Raw genomic sequence first — 21,536 nt, forward strand, 5'->3', positions numbered from 1 at the left:
ACCATCCCACAGACAGGATAATACATACCACGGCCTTTGTTACAGCGGCGCGTGTGTGCGACCCGACTGTTGCGTCTGATGCATCTGTGGTTTGCGTTTTTGGACATATACACCATATACAATTATTTTATTGCAGCTGGCCGCATTTTAAAATTTTATTTTATTATTATTATTATGGGTTTTTTCGAGGGGGGGGGGGGGGGAGGCAAACGGACGCATCCAGTCTAGACGCTCTCATCGAAACTAATGTATTGCGACTTTTTAAAATCCGTACCGCACGCACGCGCCGCATCCAGTCTGTATGAGCCTTAAGATTACCAGCGCACCATGTGACTATAGGTTGATCATTGCTGTGCATTCGTTTTATTCCAGAACTCATCGATTTACGTGCATGAAGTTTTTACGAAGAAGTGAAAATGTAGTGCAGGTTTTAGAAGGTACGTATCACCTGCTACTCGAAAACATGAAAACAATACTATCCATTTTGTTTTTTTCCTTTCTCTTTAAAACTTATTTATATTTATTTTCAGGATGTTGTGTACATTAACAACATGCTTATAATACCAATCAAATGGGTATCATTATTTTTAATGTTAAAACCTATGAACTGTGTATGTTATTTTACACACACAAACAAAAAATGGACGAAGGGAAAAAATGCCTAATAAGTTTAGATAAAGCAAATATTTTTTTAAAGATTTATAAACATAATTTGAAATTTCATATCTTAAATGTCAATGGCGTAGACAGCATGAAGCGCCTCGTCTGGAATTTCCCCAGATTTATTTTATTTTTCCCATGACTCTGATATTTATTTCACAGGTCTGGGTTTGCCTCGGCATTTTTTCCTTTCCTCTCTGGCTACGCCCCAGAATGTATTAGCACTTGGCGCTGGACCGCGATACCAATAACCTAATATTTCTTTCCTTTCTTTGATTCGACTGATTTATGGAAAAACTGGGTTAGATTTGGTACCAATATTACAAATTAGGGCCCGCAGTCTGACTGAATTTATTGAACCCTGCATATCATCTACAGGTCACAACGTCACGAATGAGTCAAACAGATTTGACTGACATGGTGCGCGATCGCCAACGACGTGTTTCAAGCCACGACGTTTATACATTAACGTGTTATTGTGTTATTCTAGTGACTTGTGAATAACAGCACAAAATCGTTTAACAAAATGTAGGTTTACTTATTTAATAAACCAGCGAACAAAAACCGCGCTCCGCATGGCAAGTTGGCAGTATTGTACGGTATGTTGACCGTAGTAATGTAAGAAGTTTAATTTAGCATCACGGAATAAAGAGAAACACAAACAGTCATCGCGCATAGCGTCAGTGTTGTTGTACGTCGTTATCTCCATCAAGTGTAACAGTGGGTTCATTAGTAGGCGGCGGGTGGTTATTTATAGCAGCATTTCCGCCATTTAGTTCTCTGCCAAAAAAAAAAAAAAAAAAAAAAAAAAAAAAAACAGAATAAAAAAAAAACCCAACAAACCCAGAACAAAACACCAACAATAACACCAGTAAAAAACATAACCATTCTAGGACATAGTCACCAATAGAACCAGTAAACACATAACCATTCTAGAACATAGTCACCAATAGCACCAGTAAAAAACATAATCAGTCATAGTCACCAATAGCACCAGTAAAAAACATAATCAGTCATAGTCACTAATAGCACCGGTAAAAACCATAACTATTCTAGGACATAGTCACTAATAGCACCGGTAAAAACCATAACTATTCTAGGACATAGTACCCACCAATAGCACCAGTAAAAAACATAACCATTCTAGGACATAGTCACTAATAACACCGGTAAAAACCATAACCATTCTAGTACCCACCAATAGCACCAGTAAAAAACATAACCAGTCTAGGACATAGTCACTAATAACACCGGTAAAAATCATAACTATTCTAGGACATAGTCACCAATAGCACCAGTGAAAATCATAACCATTCTAGGACACAGTCACCAATAGCACCAGTGAAAACCATAACCATTCTAGGACACAGTCACCAATAGCACCAGTGGAAACCATAACCATTCTAGGACACAGTCACCAATAGCACCAGTGGAAACCATAACCATTCTAGGACACAGTCACCAATAGCACCAGTGGAAACCATAACCATTCTAGGACACAGTCACCAATAGCACCAGTGGAAACCATAACCATTCTAGGACACAGTCACCAATAGCACCAGTGAAAACCATAACCATTCTAGGACACAGTCACCAATAGCACCGGTGAAAACCATAAGCATTCTAGGACACAGTCACCAATAGCACCGGTGAAAACCATAAGCATTCTAGGACACAGTCACCAATAGCACCAGTGAAAACCATAAGCATTCTAGGACACAGTCACCAATAGCACCGGTAAAAACCATAACCATTCTAGGACACAGTCACCAATAGCACCAGTGAAAACCATAAGCATTCTAGGACACAGTCACCAATAACACCGGTAAAAACCATAACCATTCTAGGACACAGTCACCAATAACACCAGTGAAAACCATAACCATTCTAGGACACAGTCACCAATAACACCGGTGAAAACCATAACCATTCTAGGACACAGTCACCAATAACACCGGTGAAAACCATAACCATTCTAGGACACAGTCACCAATAACACCAGTGAAAACCATAACCATTCTAGGACACAGTCACCAATAGCACCAGTGAAAACCATAACCATTCTAGGACACAGTCACCAATAACACCGGTAAAAACCATAACCATTCTAGGACACAGTCACCAATAACACCAGTGAAAACCATAACCATTCTAGGACACAGTCACCAATAACACCAGTGAAAACCATAACCATTCTAGGACATAGACCAACATGGTTTAGTACTGGCCCTCGTCTGCGCCAGCCCCAACCTCACTTTCATATTAAATTATTTGACGTAGAACAGAAATTTGAACTGGTATTGAATTCAAAATAGTTTTTATGCTCGCATGCACTGCTTAATCAAAAGAATGACGATTTCCGGCCGGACGTCTGAATACGTCAACAGTTGGCGAAAGTCACATTAAACTTTGGTTGAAGTCCATATATGAGTATTTTTCCAGTTCTGTTTTTAAGACATTATTCTGGTATATGTGACGAATATTTTGCAGAATTTTAAAATATAAAGAAACGTAATTGCTTAAAACAGTTTTATGATACTAAGGAAAATATTGTAATTATGTAATATGTTCTAAATGAAATTGGATTATAGAATGAATTATTAAATGCTAAAGAATCTGATATTGTGACTAATACTCCCTACCTACTTTCAAAAAAACTAAACAACCCTGGAGCAATTATGTGAATTAATTAATTATGTTTCTACTAATCACCATATGTCATGCAAGCCATCATGGCTGTCTGTTTGTCTTTCTCTCTGACTATCAAGGGCGGTCGGTCTAGGATCGATCCCCGTCGGTGGACCTATTGGGCTATTCCTTGTTCTAGCCACGATGGTACATATAAAATATCCTTTACTACTAATGAAAAAATGTAGCGGGTTTCTTCTCTATGACTGTGTCAAAATGACCATATGTTTGACATCCAATAGCCGATGATCAATAAATCAGTGTGCTCTAGTGGTGTCGTTAAACAAAACAAACTTTACTCTAACTGTCTGGTATACTTAATATTGAATATTAATAGCCACTTAGATCTGTGCTTACTTACCATATATACATTTGTAATTGATACTGCTTTAATGCAATTGGTTTAACACAAATGACATTCAGCACTACATAACACCAAATCAGCATCGTTAAGGTATTGATTCAAAAGCTTGTAAATGCAAAATTCTTGTATTCAGTAAATCTTGTATTCCATAGACATTGTAAATGCTTTTGTGAGATGGTGTGTATATATGGACAAGAAGGAAAATGACAAGCGCAAAATACTGTTGTTTGAATATTGTAGTTTAAATGTGATCAACTTGGTTGCTTTTATGAAAAGAGTGGTATGACTTTAGAACGATGGCATTGCATACGCCTCTCTGTATGTCTGTCTGTCTGTCTCTCTCTCTCTCTCTCTCTCTCTCTCTCTCTCTCTCTCTCTCTCTCTCTCTCTCTCTCTCTCTCTCTCTCTCTCTCTCTCTCTCTCTCTCTCTCTCTCTCTCTGTGTGTGTGTGTGTGTGTGTGTGTGGGTGTGGGTGTGTGTGTGGATGTGTGGATGTGTGGGTGTGTCTTTGTCTTCTCTTTTTCCCAATGACAGAAGAATAAAAAAAATCTATTTTTGACAGACTATTTGGAGTTTACATTTTTGTACAAAAACCTGGTGGAGGCTAGGTTCGTATTTCGGTACCGACTCCTACCCAAATTGTGTTTTAAAGCGCATACAAATATTAATTCTATACTGATCTATAAAAAAAAAAATTTTTTTAATAAAAATGTTTTTTGTTTAACGACACCACTAGAGCACATTGATTTATCAATAATCGGTTATTGAATGTCAATCATATGGTCATTTTGACACAGCCATAGAGAAGAAACCCGCAATTCTGACATGTAGTCTTTAGAGGAAACCCGCTACATTTTCCTATTAGGACAGTACATCCCACGGCCTTTGATATACCAGTCGTGAAACATTGGTTATGACAATAAAAACTCAATAAGAGAATCATGGGTCCACCGGGAGACTTCGATCGTTCACAGTATTTTTCTTATCGTCACACGCCATCCTTTGATATTCTTTGGTTGCAACTACCAATCTAGGTCATGTAAAAATGTACTATTCCCCATTTTGACACTGAAGTGGGACACTTTTTTGTTGCAATGTATTAAAAACAAGATGAGAGTATATCGATGATAATGTCTAATAGCGAACGTATACGAGATGTTTCTTTAAACTGTAGTAAACTGTAGTAAACAGTAAACGATAAACTGTATTTTACAACAGTAAACGATATTACAATTTTGCGTATCAAGAATGCAGTTTTAAGTATTTTTTAAATATTTATATTTAGATAACAAAATCGTAAAGTACTGCCAGAAAATAGAAATATATTAAGTTTAGATAAGGCATTGATGGAATAGACACACAATTTGTGTAGAAAACCATATTAACACTTCCGGTCAAAGCGACCCGCTCTTAATTGGGTATTTGCCAAAAGAAACACGCACTGACAGATGATCCGATAACATAAAAAATATTGGTAATTTAGACATATCGTTTTTATGTTTCTGCAGCACACACCCTGCAGGTAGTTTAATACATTACTTTGGCTAGATCCTCTCCACACTGCCCCTGGCGCGCTCCCCTACTGCCCCTGGCGTGCGCCTTTATTACAACCCCGAGCCTCGCAGTTCTGTCTTCTATTTAATAAAGATTTGATTGAGCAGCCAAGTCAGTTTTCTGTTTATTGATGCCCTGATTCGATTAGCTGATAAACTCGCCCTCAATGGATTTCTGACAGGTCTGTCAAACTACCGGCATTATCAAATAATCACGTCGGCGTTTATTTACGAGATGATCTATCAAGAATACATTTTCGAACAACCTGCGCAACACGTCACGATGATTGCGATTGATTTCGAGTCGTGCACAAATAATGATGCGACATGACAAAATAGTGTTTCTGGGACAGATGACTATGGCAATTATCAGGTTATTACAGCGTGAGTTTTTTTCTTTCTGAAGGTATAATAAGGCAGCTATTCTATTGACATAAATGTGGATGTAGTGAAGATGCATGAAGAACAGAGAAAAAAGAAGGTTATCTGCGATGCACATAGTTAGGACAGTCATAGAATAGAGTATTTTGAGGGTGGAAGAGGCAATAGTTTGCTTATTCTTCTTTTTTACACATCCACCATTACGAAACATATTTATTTAAATGCGAAATAGAAATGACGTGGAAAACATACCAGACATAAAATTATAAGACAAACTCTTCCCATGTGATCGACCATATCTCTCTCTCTCTCTCTCTCTCTCTCTCTCTCTCTCTCTCTCTCTCTCTCTCTCCGACTTTGTCTATTGTCTATGTCTGCCTCGGCCTCTCTGATGTTTCCTCTATATGTCTCTCTCTTTAGCTGCCTGTCTCTCTTTCATGTTCTCTGTCTATCTGTCTCTCGCTCTATCGCTGTCTCACTCTCTCTCTCTCTCTCTCTCTCTCTCTCTCCTCTCTCTCTCTCTCTCTCTCTCTCTCTCTCTCTAACCATATTGTTAAACGTAAGTAGTTTAAATTTGCTTTTAAGACATGAACCAAACATTCCGTTCTTCTCCTATCTAATCAGAACAATCAGTAAAACTGTTTTCTCGTAAGGATCAAACACAAGATGTGACTACTACTTCAGTGCTAATTCGAAGAAAGGTAAGGTATATTAACGACCTATTAGTACATCTCAAACTACGACTTTTAGTCAAACATCTATTTAACTTTCACTTGTGTGGAGCTATGATATTTGACTGCAGCAATCGTTTAGTCGTTCGAATAATTATATGATAATTATGGCACTCGGTCTAGCAAGTTAAAGGAGAAACCCACTTTGAAATACGAGTCATGGAGCACTAGTTTGAACAGATTATTTAAAAAAAACCCCAAAAACCCCAAACAAAAATAAACAAACAAAAAACCCACCGTTTGCGTCGTTGAGAGAATTCAATCCTACGATCCATCGTATAAATTAACGGATCATCTTTTTATGTGGGTTTTTCACATGTGCACATTAACAGCCGCGTTTACATTATCGTTACCGATATTTTATTGAGAACCCTAAATGTGTACACAACTTAACGTGCTGTCAACATCCCTGTCTGTGTGTACCTTTTAACATATAAATACACATCAACACTACTACTATTGCTACAGTTTCTAGTCTATTGTATTATATTATTATTGTATTTCTCATATTGTTTTACAAAACATGTGTGCATAAACCTCTACGTATGGTGATCTTTGTTCTGTTCCAAACAAGAAATGTTTTATTTAACGACGCACTCAGCACATTTTGTTTACGGTTATATGGCGTTAGACATATGGTTAAGGACCAAACAGATATTGAGAGAGGAAACCCGCTGTCGCCACTTCATGGGCTACTCTTTTCGATTAGCAGCAAGGGATCTGTTATATGCACCATCCCGTAGACAGGGTAGTACATACCACGGCCTTTGATATATCGGTTGCGGTGCACTGGCTGGAACGAGAAATAGCCCAATGGGCCCACCGACGGGGATCGATCCTAGACCGATCGCGCATCGAGCGAGCGCTGTACCAGTGGGCTACGTCCCGCCCTTATTACAAATGGAGCTATTGCACTGTGATTCAAAGACAAAAAGATCCGACGCATTGATATTGTTTTTCAACCAAATGGATATAGTTATCTGACTGGAACGTCTGTGTAATGACACGTAAAGTGTTAATGCGAAGAGTCGTGGGATGTGTCAGCGGGTTCTAGATGGCTGATGATTGCTCTGTAATACCCGGATGATTTCTCTATAATACCCGGATGACCTGAAAAGACTGGCGTTGTATTTGTGGTGGCGGTAATTTTAGGGCAATCCATCAGTGGCGTGGTGTTGTCGGAGCGATGACGTGGTGGTATCGTGTAGTGATCGGCGAGACACAGAATGATGACCACCATCTGAGTGCGGAGGAACATCATTCATTTTGACAAGTTATCTCCCGAAACGTATTCCATGACCCACTCGTCGCCTGGTTTAGGCGATGATAACGGGCAAGTCGCAGTGATAATAAATTATTACACAGGACACCATGAGCCGGTTTTAAAATGACAAAACAATTGGGCGACCCCTTTGGATCCCATGTGGATCTGCCACTGCCAACTATATAATTATATATATAAACCTAACCATCATTCTTGGTTCTGACGTAATAAAATTATGCTAAAAACTCTTAAAGGTTTGCTGTTTAAATACGTTCTTGTTATAGCGGGCCTGTTTTAACCATTTTAAAGGGGAGTTCTGACGTTGTAGTAGACATTGTACCTGTAACTGTTCCTGATGCCTTTTAATTACAATTGCATATTAATTTCAATTTCTTACTCAATATCTGTATACCAATGTATTTGTGGTCGTCCTAAATCCCAGTACGTGTTAACAGTTAACTTATCGGAAAGTAAAATTATCATTAGAGCTACGACCAGAAACACTTTTAATATACAGACCTTGCTTTTGCCAACGCTTGGTTTTTTCCATGGAAAAAAAAAAGTTATTTACATAAACACATTTTTAATGCATTTATTTAATTAGAATGGGATTAATGTATTTGATAATATGAGAACTGTCACAAATAAACTGTATTTTACCGACGACGTTAAACGGAGATAAAACGGATATTTTTTTATTGTAAAACCATAGGCGTGTTCATGAGGACGAGCGCGAACAATATGACTGGTACCATTGTGTTCCATGACATCACTTTCATTTAGCGTTAGGCGCAAAAACAAAAGTCTAGCGAGCGACTGCAAGCGTTCGCTATCCTGAACATGCCTCTGGTTTTACAGTCGCAAATATCAGTGTTACCGTTTCGCGTTGCCCGTAAAACTGAATTCGCGACAGTTAAACCAGAATTAATATCTGCAAATTGGTCAACTACCATATAGTTATCCCCTAAAAATCTCTGTTAGTAGAATACATGTTAAAATGTCTACCTCCAGTTCTGTACGGAGGATCCGGCGAGAGCCGACACCTGCGCTCACGATAGGCGTGCACTACAACATCTTGTTCTGAATGTGCACGTTAATCATATGACCTTGACCTTAATGGCTACCAAATGAGAAATGTTCTTTAACATCTGACCGTGTGTATTCCAGGGCCTCTGAGTGACACTAACGACCCTGACCTTTGTGATGAAGCAAACCTCTCACTGGACGAGTGGCCATGGATAGGTAAGTATCAGATTACTAGTAACCTTTAATGGGTGGCTTATGGATTTGATATGATGATGATCACATGCTTGGTGCATTTACAGACATTTCCGTTCGGTTTCCACGCTAATGTTGATGCATAGCTTCTGTACTCTGACTTCAGTGGAATTGGTTTCAGTTTAGAGTTTTCCTTCTCCTAAGAGAGTTTCCTTACTAGGATTCTGAGCCTCTCCAGCCCAGTTTTGATTTTGGAGTTTGCTTCTCCTAGACAGTTGTCTTACTTGACTCACGTCCTCTGTCTGTCCGGTCCATATTAGTCTAGTCTCTACTCTTTGACCAGTCCAGCTTGGGTGACCCTACCAGGAGGTGATGATCCAGCTGGCATAGCTCTCCGAGTCATTAAGACTTGCAAGCTACCTCACCACGTCAAAGAATGGACCATGAGATAGGGATTTGATATAACTCCTCACTAGGTGAAATATACAACTACGCACTCTTCAGTCCCATTATTTAATTATGATTCATGTTATTTTTAGGACGGTTTACACAAATTGTACGAGTGTTCAGGTCCATATATTTGACCCTGTTATTTTGTTTTTGTTTTAATTGCTTGCAGCTTAAATCCTTGCATGTACACAAGGGCAAATTAAAAACATGATAGCAAGCGGAAAGGAACCTTTTAGTGTGAAACAGTTTTAGGCTACACGGTAAAACTGTCGTTCAGTAATTATGTAATATTCTTTAGAGAGATGGGATGCATTACAAAGCAGTATAGGAAATGACGTTTTAGTGGAAACTAATACTTTCCGCTTTTTAAAAACTGTTCAGTGAGGATTGTGGATTGGTGGATTGATTTATCTGTACACTATCTGATGCATTACATGCGAGCCATAATAGTATTTCCATTTTATTTCTTTTTCTCTGCATTTCATATTTCTTATCAACAGATTCCTATTGTCGTTAAGCTCTACGTTAATTACAACTTCTTATCTTGTATGATGTCGGCCATTACAGTTCCAATTCGTTTTTGGTTTTTTGGTTGTTGGTTTTATTTTTTTTACTAAAAACCATGTGGTATCTGTCGGTGAATAATCAAGGTCTTGAGCCTTGCTTCAATCCTCATTTGTTCAGCCCATTGCTATTAAATGTATCTTAGGGATGTTCCCGAATTGATCAAATGGGAAAGTCGAGGGGAATTTTTACTTAACCAAGTATTTATAAAGAAAACAAAAATGGCAGAAAATATAACAGACTTAATATAATTAATAAGATGTTTCCTGCTATTAAATGTATGTTATGGATGTTCCCGATTTGATAAAATGGGAGAGTCGGGTGAATATTTACTTAACCAAGTATTTATAAAAAAAAAAAAAAAAAAAATTGCAGAAGATGTAACAGACATCATATAATGAATAAGGTGCTTTCCTTTATTAAATGTATGTTAGGAATGTTCCCGAATTTATCAAATGGGAGAGTCGAGGGGAATATTTTTTTTTAATCCAAGTATTTATAAAGAAAACAAAACCAGTAACAGATCTACCGGGCATCATATAATAAATAAGGTGCTTCTCCCCTACCCCCTGAGATCAGTTTTGGATCGACCCTTGGTTTATCCATGTTGACGCTTATTTAAAACGGAATTTTCTCCGTCAAATGTCGTTCCGAATGGCTGTTGTGATTAGCTTTATGCCGAATCGCTCATATCAACACTGAAAGTTAACCAACCTTGGTCATCAGATTCATAAATCTGTAGCGGAAAACAACATCGCTCACAGCTGATAACGCACTGCCAATCGCAGCTACTGGCAAGGGAGCGACCATTTCCCTGAGCTTCCGGCCGTAGACAGATGATATCATCTTCTCGACTTGTTCACACCAACAAAGTAATCCGGAGTAAATTGACAAATTAAGATAACAAACTAAAGCAGACAAAAGTCAATGAAAAGTCTTGTTTCCGAAAGTAATGGTAATTTCGGTTATCGATCGCGAGGGCTATAATAGCTTGTTGTGCTAATGCGGTGCTCATTAGCATGGCTTCCGTTTATAACCGATATACATTATTTAGTTACGTCTCCGGTTAATGATGACACGAGGTGTTAAAGTCCTGGGCCCCGTTCCACGAAGCGATCTTAGCACTAAGATCACCTTAGTGCATAAGGTAGCTATGCACTTAAGGTGATCTTAGGGCTAAGATCGCCTCGTGGAACGCGGCCCTGGTGGTGGGATTATCCGTCTCTGTGATCGGCGGTTTGTTTCCTTACTCACACAAAACATTATGGCGTCATTTGTCATTTTCTTTTGGCGTCTTCTCACTTTGTATGACACGCTCCAGTGGAGCAGAGAGTGTTTCTTAGACAGAATCTTCTTAAACTAGTACATACATGTAGTTCTGATTTTATTAACTAAAACCCGTTTTGAAGTCTGAAATATATTCTTAAAGCGCATGCAAATTTTATTTTAATATTCTTATTATCACAATGAGAGTGGAATAGAGATGGTAACCAAATGTGTTATGCATGGAAGAATTGTTAACGAGCGAGTTACTATACCAGAGAATAATTTGTACATGCCTGAAATGTGTTATTACTTTCAAATATGTTTTGTGGGTGATTTCACATTAATTAATTGTACCCAATGAATGCTGTGTGTTAATATACCTGAGCTGGTTTTTCCGTTTACTTAATTATTTTTGAACAGCTATTAATAAACCAAGAACCGGCATCGATGATGTCGTGGTTAAGCTATCGGACATAAGGCTAGTAGGTACAGGGTTCACAGCCCGGTACCGGCTCCCACCCAGAGAGCGTTTTAACGGCTCAATGGATAGGTGTAAGACCACTACACAAACTTTTCTCTCGCTAACCACTAACAATTAACTCATTGTCCTGGACAGACAGCCCAGATAGCTGAGATGTGTGTACCCACGACAGCGTGCTTGAACCTTAACTGGATATAAGCACGAAAATAAGTTGAAATGAAAATAAACCAAGTAATCGTAACTAATATAACTTTAATTGGCATTTTTTATTTGATTCTTGTTTATAGCTGGGTGGGAATTTAGTTTTGTGGTTGAGTGTCTGCGAAAGATAGCAAGATAGATTCTTAGTAGAACCGTTCTTCTTCATTTTATATCTGTCTGTTTAAAAAAAACCCCATAATGTTGTTGAAATTTAATGTGTTCTTTATCGTATATTACCAACACACACACACACACACACTTGTATCCATACATACACACACGGACAGAGAGACAAAGATACACACTCAAGGACAGACAACTCTACACCCTGAGATGTCTTAAACAAAGCCAAACACCGGATTGTTGAAAACAATAACAGGAATTTAGACGTCGCGCTGTGACAGAAAGCTGGTCCCATTGTAACCGTATTCCAGCGATTGTGATTAACAATCACTTAGCCCAGAAAACTCTGGCTGAAATAAAGAAAAGCATTGTCATTCATGTGACAATTAGAACGTCTACTGGAAGAAAGCTACCAGGCTAGTTCTTTATACTCAGACACTGACACGGTTTACCGGCCTCGGTGGCGTCGTGGTAGGCCATCGGTCTACAGGCTGGTAGGTACTGGGTTCGGATCCCAGTCGAGGCATGGGATGTTTAATCCAGATACTGACTCCAAACCCTGAGTGAGTGCTCCGCAAGGCTCAATGGGTAGGTGTAAACCACTTGCACCGACCAGTGATCCATAACTGGTTCAACAAAGGCCATGGTTTGTGCTATCCTGCCTGTGGGAAGCGCAAATAAAAGATCCCTTGCTGCTAATCGGAAGAGTAGCCCATGTAGTGGCGACAGCGGGTTTCCTCTCAAAATCTGTGAAGTGCTTAACCATATGTCTGACGCCATATAACCGTAAATACAATGTGCTGAGTGCGTCGTTAAATAAAACACTTCTTTCTTTCTGACACGGTTTAAAGCGGCTGTCATTTGACTAACTACTCTAACGAAAAGAAAATTGGATTTGACTTTTAAATAGCCGATGGAAAGAGAAATAATTTCTAACAGCTGGGGTTTTATTAAATGCCATGTAGAAGAATACTTACGTAATTGTTTCATAATAACTGATGATAATCTATAAAATAAAATAAATCTATTTATGTACGAATGTTGTAGAAGGAAGTCAAATATCTGGTTAATGTTATTATATTCAAAATTTCTGTCTGTGAGAAAGTTCAAATAAAAATATCTTGCTACTAAATGGTAAAGTTTGTTTTGTTTAACGACACCACTAGGGAACATTAATATATTAATCATCGGCTATTGGATGTCAAACGTTTGGTAATTCTGACTCGTAGTTAATTGAGGAAACCCGCTACATTTTCCTAATGCAGAAAGGGATCTTTTATATGCACTTTCCCACAGACAGGAAAGCACATACCACGGCCTTTGACCAGTTGTGGTGCACTGGTTGGAGGGAGAACAAATCAATTAGTTGAACGGATCCACTGAGGTGGTTCGATCCTGCGACGCAAGCACCACGAGCGAGCGCTTAACCGACTGATACAATGTAGTGGATTTTTTTTCTGAAGACTATGTCAGACTTACCAACTGTTTAACATCCAACAACCGACGATTCATTAATCAAATGGTCTCTAGTTGTGTCGTTAAACAAAAAATTATGTATGCTCGAGACAAGTTTTATAGTTCGGGACTTACTCAACCTATAGCTAACCAGTGGTTAAAAGAAACGAAAACATGTTGAACATTATTTTGGAGTTTACTGAGGTATTCAAATGTAATTAAAATTTTAAAATATATATGGCTTTCTCAGGAGAATTTTAAAATATAGATATATTCACTAAGTTCTGAAGCCTACATTTCGATCTCAGTGACACTGTGTGTAACGCTGTCAGAACTACTGACTGCTGAAAACATTGCAAGATATTAGTCTGAAAGGAACCCAATAGGTCTACATATAAAAAACGTACAGACCATCATGCTACACTTAAGGATGTTTACTTTTCATGAGTATAAAAATATTTTACACCAATAGTTATTATATAGATGAAATAATATGGAAAATACCAGTGTATGTTGTTTTTTTAACATTAAAATAATGCTGATTTTTGTTTAACATTTATCAGGGCCATGGACAACAAAACCATATTTCTGTCCAATCAGTGGAGGTTTTACATTTAGAACAACCAGCAGATTAACCAATGAGGTAGGTGCTTGCACAAGAAGACTGTATAATCTTAATAACTTTGGTATGGCTGTGGTGAGATAAACAGAAATATTAATCTGTCAAAATGGTTTCCGGAAAAAGGTCAGTGCATACGACTATTATCCTGTTCAATTATTTAGATCCAAAGTTTTTTGCAAATGTTACGTTTATTTCCTATTCGATATTTGTTTTGTTTGCATTTACATGAAAACAAAACCAAACCCCGACAGGTTTTATATACAAATCATCATATAAAATGCACGAAGTTGACTTAATTCCACTTTTTAAAAATCTCTGTGTCTTTTGAATGCACGTTATTTCTCCTATAAATAACTACGGTCATATGCATATCAAAACATTTGGATCTGAGGCTACGTGAAGGCCATTATAGCTTGTTTCACTAAATCAAGGATATTATTGTTTTGCAGTGTGTAACAGCTTTGTCTAATCTTTCCGTTAAACATAGATGTAAACAAACAGAACATGTAACCCTTTCTTGTAGGTGCATTATATTTAATAAATTTAGTTAATGTATTATGTGTTTTTATTTTATTATATCAATTATATATTAGCATACCATACCTAACCTAACACAACGGAGGTGTAGCACAGTAATAAACACAAATCACCTCACACACCGCAGGAATGTGCTTTCCAAATTTATAAATAAATTTAATGCAGGGCCGGACCCAGAAGACCGGGGGGGGGGGGATAAAATGTCAACGGCCACCAACATCAAATAATAATAAAAATGTTATTTAATTTGCCTCTAAATTGGGAACTCATACGTAAATATATATATATATATATATATATATATATATATATAATATATATATATATAGTATTTAGGGTGGTGCTAGGGGCTGGGGTTTGGGGGTGGGGTGTTACATTTGTAATGCGAAAAACCAAAGGGCTATTGTTCGGACTCGTATGGGTTCAACCACTTTTTAATCCCAGAGACACAGCCTTGAATTTTCAAAATACGATAGCATTGCTTGGTCAATAACATCATTATTTCGATCTATGACTGCACGTGCTATTGTAGCAATGTGTAAACCACGTAAAATACAAGTTAGGTAGGGTATATAAATTAATTGAAAATGTATTAGTCGACATTCTTGTTATTGTTATTTGAGGAAAAATATGGGTAAATCGAAAAACACTCTCTAGGACGATAGAACCGAACATTAGTTTGAAACGCACTATAGAATGATGCTTTTGATATGCAAATGACCTTAGTTATTTATAGGAGAAATAACGTGCATTCAAAAGACACAGATATTTTTAAAAAGTGGAATTAAGTCAACTTCGTGCATTTTATATGATGATTTGTATATAAAACCTGTCGGGGTTTGGGTTTGTTTTCATGTAAATGCAAAGAAAACAAATATCGAATAGGAAATAAACGTAACATTTGCAAAAAACTTTGAGTCTAAATAATTGAACAGGATAATAGTACATCAACGGTTGTGGTTCCTGGAATAAAAGAGAGCCCATGTTCTTATTCGCTAAGAGTAAGTTATGTGGTGGAAATTAGTTTTCTTTCAGTTTGCCAAGCATTTTTTTTACATTGTAATCATATTTAATAGATTTATTTTCCACAATAGCAACAATCAAATACCATTACCTTATTTTGATTTGTGTGTAATTCAGAATGCATAATTACAATACCATATTAATTTACAATTTTTAAGTGGGTTTTTTAATGAACAATAATGTAAGCATGTTACAATTGTTGCAATATAAAAATGGTCTAATGTAACCAGTACCATTGCAATTTGAAAAAATTAAATGTGAAAACAAAGTTTATAATTTTTTTAAGATTGACACTTCAACATTAATTTGCAATCCATTATACATTAATGTAATCAAAATAATTAATAATAGGTTTGTTTCTGTTGAGTTTTAGATCGAATTTCTTTTAAACTGAACACCCTAAAATTAATGTTTCCTGTAAACCTATTGATAATTAAAGTATCTTTGGTAATTCTTTGTTTACATATTTCTTCACAGTTCATCAAATAATTATGTTTATTTATTACTCCGCAATCAAAATGGCAAAGAATAGGCTTACTAATCCCAAAAATGCATAGTGTATTTTGAATGCACGATTTAAAATACTAACGGATCGGTTGCTTTTCGGACATTAATTTTAAAATAGTCTGTATCATTAGTGAAAGTGGTTTGTACGCTTTTTTTCTTGTCTCTAACATTTTGTTGTCGATAGGACTGATAGCGATTTTACGTTTTTTGTTCCATACACTTTTGGATGTTGACAGCAAAAATGAAATTAAAACCGATTAGAATTAGAAGCAGTTCTTAGGGGTGAATGGCCTGACAAAACATCCAACAGTTTTAAAGAATAAACCATAAATTCTATAATAGTATGAGGATCAGAACCTCGTAGACTAGATAAGGTAGAGAATCAATACAACTAACAGTGTAATTATTATGCTGCTTATGTAGAATACACTAGTCATTTTGAGAAGAAAAAAAGAGAGAAAAGAATGTGGCCTCAGGTACCTAAAACAACTAGGCCCTACGACACATCTAAAAACAAATCACAAGACGATTGTTCCCATGCCGTTTAGCTCTGACAAATAAATAAGTTCGCTGCTAATGGGTTGGTGAATTTAAAATGCGCTGTGTTGTTTGATTATTGTGTTTAGGATTTCTGCGAGGACGACTGGCGCCGATCTCGACTCGAGGTGGAGTGCATTAGCGGAGATGGGTTAGACTTCATTGCACCCAAGAACAGCCACTGTAACCCGTTCCTGAAACAAGGCGACTGTAAGTTCAATATCACTTGTTGGTAACGTGTTACAATAGGTGTGTGTGTGTGTGTGTGTGTGTGTGTGTGTGTGTGTGTGTGTTATTCGCGCCCACTCGCACGCGTGTGTGTGGTTAGTGTTGACAAGTTGTGTTAAAGGCAAAGTGGCACATCATTTGGCATTTTGAAGACACAGCTGCATATATAACATGGCTTGAAGTATGCACTGTACGGTCCTTTTCGACTAATGCCCGCTACCACGATAGTCATTTCATTAACGTTTTAAAAAGCTAGTGAAGTTATTTTCCCTACCTGCGTAGCGAAAATTCAGTTATACATCAAAATATGATATCAAATAGGAAGAATAAAGTACTTTTTGGGACTAATTAAAAAAGTATATTTTCAGTCAATATTTTGTGGGGCCATTGCGTTGGTCAGCTGGCTTTAGCTGAAAAAAGACGGTTACCTTTCTTTGAAATCTAATTGTTTGAAGATATATAGCAAGTATAATACTACACCCGTGTCTGGTGGATACCAGATATGTTATAACTCGGTTCTGTGAAAAGGTATACGACTCATTTTCACTCTTTGGTTATCTTTTAAATCTTCTTCTTGTAAGATAAATAGTATCTAACGGCCACCCGTGTAATATTTTTTATATATATATATATATATATATATATATATATATATATATATATATATATATATATATATATATATATATATATATATTACTTGTTTGTTTCAGGGAAACGTTTAAGCTGCTGGGCTGGCTGGGAAAACGAACATTTCATCTTCGTCGTCGCTTCCGACGTGTCCGAGAGACCTAGATACTGCCTGGTACGTGTTGAGACGCCAACCCAAACATTAATCGTAAAACTTCGTCTTTTCCGTTTAGTATTATGAAGTGTTCCAGCAATATTGAATGTTACTTACAGGGTCAGTATTAATCATTGGCTACTGGAAGGAAAATTTTATTTAACGACGCACTGAAAACATTTTATTTACGGTTGTATGGCGTCGGATGGCAACTGGATGTCAAACATTTGACCATTTTGAATCGTAGTCTTCAGAGGAAACCCGCTACATTCTTCCATTGGAAGCAAGATACCTCTATATGCACTTTCCCCACATACATGTTAGCACAGTCTTTGATATATCAGTTGTGGGACACTGGCAGAGATGGGAAGTGGGGAGGAGACAATCAGAGAATGGGTCCACTGATGTGGTTCGATCCTATGACGCAAGCGCTCTACCGACTGAGCTAAATCCATGTAATTTCAGTCGATAAACAGGAATCTGCTAGTCTGAAACATCTTACACTGACACAAACTCACGACGGTCTCTTTAACTATTTTACAGCGGTTCCCCAAGAACATGGACGGCCATTTCTCAGTCCTCGCCTACTTCAGCGTCATCTGCCCGGAGGAGCAGAACGGGAAACCTCCACACGGCATAGAATATTACGAGATGCACATGCGCAGACGAGGTACACCTTACTGTCATCTTGTACTCAAGAATGGTCTACTTCTAAATATATGTAGCTATATGTGAAATGTAGTAAATAAAAAAAGAAGTAACTAATAAATGCAGAAGTTCATAGTAATTACGGGGGAAAGAAGGAAGGAAATCTTTTATTTAACGACGCACTCAACACATTTTATGTACGATTATCTGGCGTCAGACACATGGTTAAGGACCACACAGATATTGAGAGAGGAAACCCGCCGTCGCCACTTCATGTGCTACTCTTTTTCAGTTAGTAGCTAGGGATATTTTATATGCACCATCCCACAGACAGGGTAGTACATACCACGGTCTTTGATATACCAGTCGTGGTGCATTGGCTGGAACGAGAAATAGCCCAGTGGGCCCCAATGACAGGGATCGATCCCAGACCGACTTCGCATCAAGCGAGCTAATTACGGAGAAAGGTATTGTACCAAATATAATTATAATGTTCGCTTTTTAAAAACTGTGTAAGGTGTGTTTCTCACTTTTACACCCATTTTAATTTTAAAAAAATTGAAATACCTTCTTTATAACAAACATCAGAGTTGCAGAGTGACCGATTTAAGTTATTGTACAAGGAGAATGTTCAGTTTATCAACCCGTTCTTCTTTTTCAGACAACTTGTAACACACATGTCAGGGAGAGGCCTTGATATAGGCATTGTGCCTGTTGGCCAATCCCCATTATAATTGGGGATAAATATTGTTTAAACCACATGTTAATGACACTACATGTACATTGTCTTAACCATCATCGGGGAGAGAAAGTTTCGATATGTTCAGAAGTAATTTCTAGCATTCATGCCCGAAACCTTAGTGGTATAGGGGCATGTTAAAAAGGTACACACACACTCTCTCTCTCTCTCTCTCTCTCTCTCTCTCTCTCTCTCTCTCTCTCTCTCTCTCTCTCTCTCTCTCTCCTCTCTCTCTCTCTCTCTCACACACACTCTCTCTCTCTCTCTCTCTCTCTCTCTCTCTCTCTCTCTCTCTCTCTCACACACGCTCTCTCTATCTCTCCTCTTCTCTCACACACACACCACAGCTCTGCACACTCTCTCGCTCTCCCATCTCTCTCTCTCTCTCTGCCCTCTCTCACACACACACACACTCTCTCTCTCTCTCTCTCTTCTCTCACACACACAACACAAACACCCTCTCTCCTCTCTCTCTCTCTCTCTCTCTCACAAAGACATCAAGGGCGAGCACACTTCTCTCTCTCTCTCTCTCTCTCTCGCGGTCCTCTCTCTCTCTCGTCTCTCTCTCTCTCTCTCTCTCACACACACATTCTCTCTCTCTCTCTCTCTCTCTCTCTCTCTCTCTCTCTCTCTCTCTCTCTCTCTCTCTCTCTCTCTCTCTCTCTCTCTCTCTCTAGCATTATTCGAGCATTTCTTTTTGTCTTGAAAGCAGCCATTTTGTCAGCGCAATATAGAAAGTGTTTTATATGTGTATAGATCCGACGAAGTGCGAGGATGACGACCACACCCACTGTCGGGAAGCCGCCCTGTCTGGGAGCTGTGCTCGGGACATGAACACGGCGTCACACTGCAGGAAGGCGTGTGGGATATGCCGTGAGTACCGCACTTAAAACGCCTGGGCTCAATTTCACAAAACATCGTAAGCCTAGTTTTGCACGTAAACGTAAATCTACGACTAAACTTACTTACTTACTTAATCCTCTTCGTGTGCGGTCACACATAAGGCCGAGTAAACAACACGTTTTATTACTATTATTGTACAACAAATATAGTTAAAAGTACACGTATGTCATTCTCTTCTGTCCTTAAAATGTTCCATCTTCTGTAATGGTGTAAATTTCGGCATGAAATAGATGCCAAACACTTGTAAATGTATGACCGGTATAACTGCTAGTTGCAGCTGGAAACTTACGATGTTTTGTGAAATAGGCCCCAGAATTTCACTACATGTAGCAGCAGAAACGTATTTAAGTATTTGGCACCCCTAGGCCACTAATATTTTTGTCCATCCACCCCCACCCACCCCACCCCCCACCCCACCCCTCTTAAACTCTATCCTAACCGGCCGCGAGCGATGCGAGCGATTATTTTAGAAAGCATTGATTTCTATTGCCGCATCCTAACTGCATGCGCGCGACGCGACAGATTTATATGTCGCGTCGCACGCGTGCGGTTAGGATACGGCTTTAGTGAAAAGCGGAATTTTGTGCAGCAAGCAACAACAACAAAAAATCTAAAAATTGCAAGATTTTACCGCACCCTAAAATTTAGCACCCTCGGCCTGTGCACTAATACGGCTCTGCGTAGCAATACACATGCCTTGATTATTAAACGTGTTACTAGCAAGCTTCTTAATACCATATGAAAAACGCAAAGGTTTCATTTCCTTCTTTAGTTAAATCTGACATTGTTTTGGGGTTTTTAAGCCACGTTACCACCATTTGCTGTGTCATTACTTTCTACAGAAGCTTAAAGGCACATACCCTAGTTTTAACCCGCGAAAATTAACACTAAGTTCAGTTAATCTACAAACCAGTAACACATTTGGATAAAGTTACAATTGAGTGAAACATGAGTCTATGACTTTGAAATGGTGAAATACCCTCTAAACATAGGCTAAAACTGTACTCCATAGCTGTTACTTCTCAGACACACGTGTGTTTTTAAAAATATGAGAAATGCATTTTGTGATATTAAAAACACTAGGATGACCAAAAACACTTCGAATGTACGGAATGGATAATCTAAACAATACCATCTAAGTAAAGTATGATTTCAGTTATCAAAAATGGCTCTAATAGTAAAAACAATATGCGATAGTGTTTACAAACTAGGGTATGTCCCTTTAATATAGTCTAGTTTAGGAAATAGTTCTTCATTGAAAACATTTTTTATATTGCTGCTAAGGCTATGATCTGGCACTCAAAATAACTCAAATTGTTTGTTTGTGCGTCTTAAAAATATGTGTTCGATATTGTTGTAGGCCTATTTTTTCACAGCATATATTTTGACATAGAAATTCTATTGAAATACATGCAAACGTGACTTGTAGTCACTGTTATTTTTAAGAATTACTGCTTGATACGATAATTCCTAGCAAACTTCTTTAAATTAAACAGATGCCATATTTAAAATTGATAAAACCATACCTGTAAAGACGTTTATAACACGACACCAAATCCGGAAGCAAAATGAATATTGTCCTACATAAAATGGAACCCCTCTAACGAAG

The 21,536-nt window shown here is 37.9% G+C and overlaps 1 protein-coding gene across 1 annotated transcript in view; it reads left to right on the forward strand.

The window, feature by feature from the left end:
* Positions 1–391: 391 nt before the first annotated feature.
* Positions 392–21,536, forward strand: part of LOC121375935 — a 36,534-nt gene continuing 15,389 nt past the window's right edge. The window contains exons 1-7 of the mRNA XM_041503660.1: positions 392–437; positions 8,809–8,883; positions 13,963–14,042; positions 16,715–16,835; positions 17,567–17,658; positions 18,181–18,307; positions 19,781–19,897. Coding sequence (XP_041359594.1) covers positions 392–437; positions 8,809–8,883; positions 13,963–14,042; positions 16,715–16,835; positions 17,567–17,658; positions 18,181–18,307; positions 19,781–19,897 — 658 coding nt within the window. The remainder of the gene's footprint in view (positions 438–8,808; positions 8,884–13,962; positions 14,043–16,714; positions 16,836–17,566; positions 17,659–18,180; positions 18,308–19,780; positions 19,898–21,536) is intronic.

The sequence above is a fragment of the Gigantopelta aegis genome, chromosome 6, assembly GCF_016097555.1.
Source record: "Gigantopelta aegis isolate Gae_Host chromosome 6, Gae_host_genome, whole genome shotgun sequence".
Classification (NCBI taxonomy): domain Eukaryota; kingdom Metazoa; phylum Mollusca; class Gastropoda; order Neomphalida; family Peltospiridae; genus Gigantopelta; species Gigantopelta aegis.